Raw genomic sequence first — 4145 nt, 5'->3', positions numbered from 1 at the left:
ATGAAGCCAAAAAAATATACTCAAACTATTGTCCTTTTTTTATACACAGGATGAGTCCATCCAGGAGGAATGTGGGGAAAGTGGAAGGCAGGAGGAGACCAGGCCCATGGACAGCCTGGAGGAGGCCGGATTCACCATCATCCTGGAGGAGGCTGGGCCCAGTGTCAGGCAGGAGGTGGCTGCTCCCAGTGAGGTGGCTGCTCCCAGTGAGGTGGCTGCTCCCAGTGAGGTGGCTGGGCCAAGCGAGGTGGCTGGGCCCAGTAGAAGCCTGACCGAATCCCAAGTGCCTCCCCTCCACCTTCCCAAAAAAAGGGCCAGGAAGGGGATGGTCACACAGGACGCATCCCTGCGCCTCATGCAAGAGGCCACCCGTTTTTTAAAAAGCCCCCCCGAAGCGGAAGAATCCTATGGCTGCTACTTAGCCAGCAGGCTTCTTCAGATGGATTGGGAGCAGCGCCTCATTTGTGAGCGCCTATTTGGGGAAACAATCCATAAGGGGCTGCAGGGCACGCTAACACAAAACACCCAACTACATGAGGCAGCCCCCCCTCCTCCTCCTCCTCCTCCTCCTCCTCCTCCTCCTCCTCCTCCTCCTCCTCCTCCTCCTCCTCCTCCTCCTCCTCCTCCTCCTCCTCCTCCTGTCACAACTGAAACACCAGAGCCACAGCCTCAAAAGAAGGCTACAGGGAAGGCTGCAGGGCAGCGTGGAGGAAAGGCTGCAGGGAAGAGAAGAAAATGATGACCTGGGTTCAGTCTGGTCTGACAGAAGACGCAGGCTGTTGTAGGACCACAGTCTGGGGACATCTAGATCATCTGCTGGTGCTGTTGATCTCTGGGATTCTTGGACCAGATTGTGCTCCCTCTTATATGGACTCCTCAAGATCCCAATTTTCTGGTACACCGACTTTTTCCAGCGTTGACTTCCTCTTTATTTTATTTTGACCATGAATAAATGGATATTTTTTGAGTTTAGCAAAAGACTTTATGTGTTTTCTTTGAAATCATTGATTTTACACACAATGTTAAATTAACAAGGGACAACAATCTCATTGAGTTTGAAAAAAAACACACCAAAAATACATTACTAATGTTAATAATGTTCAAGTGGTAAGTCTTGAAAATCCAAAAAATTACGTAACCAAAAACGGTGCTTTGGGTTAACTTTATCTAAAAACTAAAAAATAAACACTATAAAAAAAAAAAAAAAAATAAGAATGGGTTCTTTGTGTTAACTTTACAAACCTAAAAAAAATAAAAAAAATAAAAAATAAAAAATAAAAAGGGGAAAAAGTATTATTAGTATGGAAACATTGTTTTAAAAAGGCATACTATATCATTCATGAGATCAAAGAGAAAAAGAATCCAGAAATCAGTTTGGGAGAACTCTGATTATGAACAGCAAAACACCTTCGTTCTTTAGAGCCTTCGTAAAGAAGAAATAAAATGCGCTGCATTGAACGATCACAGATTTTGCAGCGTGATGAATGTGCTACCTACAATACGAACACTAGTTTTACTAGACCGAGTGCTTCCGTTTAGTTTTTGCTTCTGAGCATGCGTCGTTTTTTTGTCCGTCGGACTAGCATACAGACGAGCGGACTTCGGGGTCCGTCGTACTTACGACGTAAAGATTTGAAGCATGCTTCAAATCTAAAGTCCGTCGGATTTGAGGCTAAAAAAGTCCGTTGAAAGTCCGGAGAAGCCCACACACGATCGGATTACCAGCCACCTTTAGTCCGTCAGCGTCCGTTGGACTTTTGTAGACGAAAAGTCCGACCGTGTGTACGCGGCATAACTGACAATTGTGAGGTCGTACAATGCTCTACCCAAATAAAATTGATGTCCTTTTTTCCCCACTAATAGAGATTTCTTTTGGTGTTTTTGATCTTCAATGCATAGACTTCAATGGGGTTCGTTATTTGGCTTTAAACTTTCAAGATGTTCGAGAGTTCTGGCGCGAACTAAACAGGGGATCGTTTGGCCCATCTCTAGTGTCAATAATGCCCATGGTTTTTGGAGGGTGGATAGATAAAATTGGCTAATGACTGTACTTGGTCTTCTCATCAGCAGGCTTTTTATATAGGGAAGACTAAATGTCAATTTTGGGAATTAATTTACAACATATTTGTATTCAATTATGAATGAAAAGCTAACTTCCCCTATCAGCCGACATGTAGGCCTACATCATAAATATGATGTCAAAACGATCACGCTTTATGGTCTTGATCAAGTTGCCACATCCAAGAGATGGGAGGCATTGATAAGCAACTATTAAAACTTGAAATCAAATGGAAACAGATGCCAATTGTCACAAAGTCCCTGGCTTGAACTAGATGGTCAGTTTTAAAGCTTTTTTTTATACTGTAATTTCTGGGTCTACTTATCTGTCTGGGTGTTTCATATGTTCTTGTGAACATTCCCCCTTTTCCACAGAAATTGACAAACTATATGTATACTTTTTGTGTTTGTGTTTTTAACTAGGTAATATTTATTGTAATATATATGTTATATTTTGTATGAGCTGTATATACCATTTCTTTATGCCGGTGATGCTACTAGGAGAGATATTCAGTTTATCTCCTTATGATGCAGGGCCCTTGTACTGTACATATCCCCTTATGAAGTCTTGGATGAACTTCGCTGTGTAGACCTGAGTAAATGATAAGGTCCAAGGGTCCAAGCGACACACCCTTTGGGTCCTGCCTCCTCCTCCTGCCATTTTGCTGGGTCTCAATGTCCACCCTAGTGTTTACTTGGGTGAGTTTCCCCTTAATAATACACATGTGCCACTGTGGGCCCACAATGCTCCGATTTCTCTGGGCGCTGTGCATACCCCCGCTGCATTGTTTTATCTGCTGCGTGTGGGCCCGAGCGGGGATATGTTGGGTCCCAATGTTACAGAGCATGCATGGTTAGAGCTGCCAGTATTGCTGCTCTAGATGCTGCACATGGCCAGTGTCTGGTGTTATTGGACATGCATGGCTGGAGTTGCTGGTTGCCAACTGGGTGGCTGCACATGCCCAGTAGCCCACCCAAATATTTGTCCCCTTCAGTTGATCCTTCATTATCATTAATTTGGTCCTTTGCTCCATTAGTTATTTCAGTGTCATTCTCATATCTGCCCCTAAGGGTTGCTTAGTATCCTCTAAGTCACGTATTTCTATGTTCAGTAAGCATCACTCTCTTATTTATATTCTGCACATATACTTGAAAAGGAGCGATCTACTTTAATACCTTCAATATCTTCCATTAGGGTTGTCTAGTAATGATATATAGTAACCATGACTCATGTAAATGAGGGCTCCCCTTCCTCTTACCCCATCTCAGCAGTAACACTAGATCCTGAAGGCTTACTTTTAGGCATCAGTCTCTCCCTCTGTGGCAGAGGATATGACTGGGAAGATGGCATCTCCCTCCCTATGGTGTGTATTTTCAGGAGCTACTCTGCTGCACCTTATGGCTCCATATACATTCCACCAGTGCCATCTTGCTGGGATTCATTAGTGAACTTGGCCAGGCAATACATTGGACTCCTAACAGCATTTTGGCCACCATTTTTGTTATCTAAGCAGGGTGGGGAGGGGGGCATCCAGTAGCAAGTCTAAGGCAAAACATAGGCAGGGCCTGATCAGAAACACTAACTGGTGCAGCGGTGATCAGGGACATTGCGTCTGGTGTGGCAATGATTAAGGATTAAGGACAATATGACTGTTACTGTGGTGATCAGGGACAATGTGACTGGTGTGGCCATGATTAGGGATTCTGACCGGCAATGTCTAGTGATATTGTACTGCTGTGGTGGTGATGAGAGACAATGGCTGGTGGCAGCCATTATACATGATCACCACCACAGCAGTACAATGTCACCATAGTGACACCGCACTTGTTCTGTTGACAGTTTGTTTTATTAAATTAAATTAAAGGTTTTTTTTAAGTATAAGCAATAATTTCTCTGTCTGTGTTTGGAATCATTTATGATGTCATTGTTTGCTACTTTGATTGCTTTGGTTGGCCACAGCTATCACATGCTACAGGGCTGCTGTGATTGGACCTGTACCATGTGATCACTGTGACCAATCACAGAGATCACATTAGTAAGCAGTGACATCATGAATGAAAGACATTGTTTATTATCGTACATATAA

The 4145-nt window shown here is 43.5% G+C and overlaps 1 protein-coding gene across 2 annotated transcripts in view; it reads left to right on the top strand.

Moving 5' to 3' along the window:
• The window catches only part of LOC141111666 (uncharacterized), a 3200-nt gene extending 1409 nt beyond the window's left edge, over nucleotides 1–1791 (top strand). Inside the window, exons 2-3 of one of the 2 annotated variants that reach the window (XM_073603826.1) lie at nucleotides 50–211; nucleotides 248–1791. In XM_073603826.1, the coding sequence (XP_073459927.1) occupies nucleotides 50–211; nucleotides 248–739 (654 nt within the window). In that variant the 3' untranslated portion in view covers nucleotides 740–1791. Of the gene's footprint in view, nucleotides 1–49 lie in introns of both variants that reach the window. The other variant, XM_073603818.1, reaches the window with a different exon arrangement.
• Nucleotides 1792–4145: the final 2354 nt, after the last annotated feature.

This window comes from Aquarana catesbeiana, linkage group LG01 (assembly GCF_042186555.1).
Source record: "Aquarana catesbeiana isolate 2022-GZ linkage group LG01, ASM4218655v1, whole genome shotgun sequence".
Classification (NCBI taxonomy): domain Eukaryota; kingdom Metazoa; phylum Chordata; class Amphibia; order Anura; family Ranidae; genus Aquarana; species Aquarana catesbeiana.
Note: the sequence above shows the minus strand (reverse complement) of the source record. Positions and strands in the feature narration are given on the sequence as shown.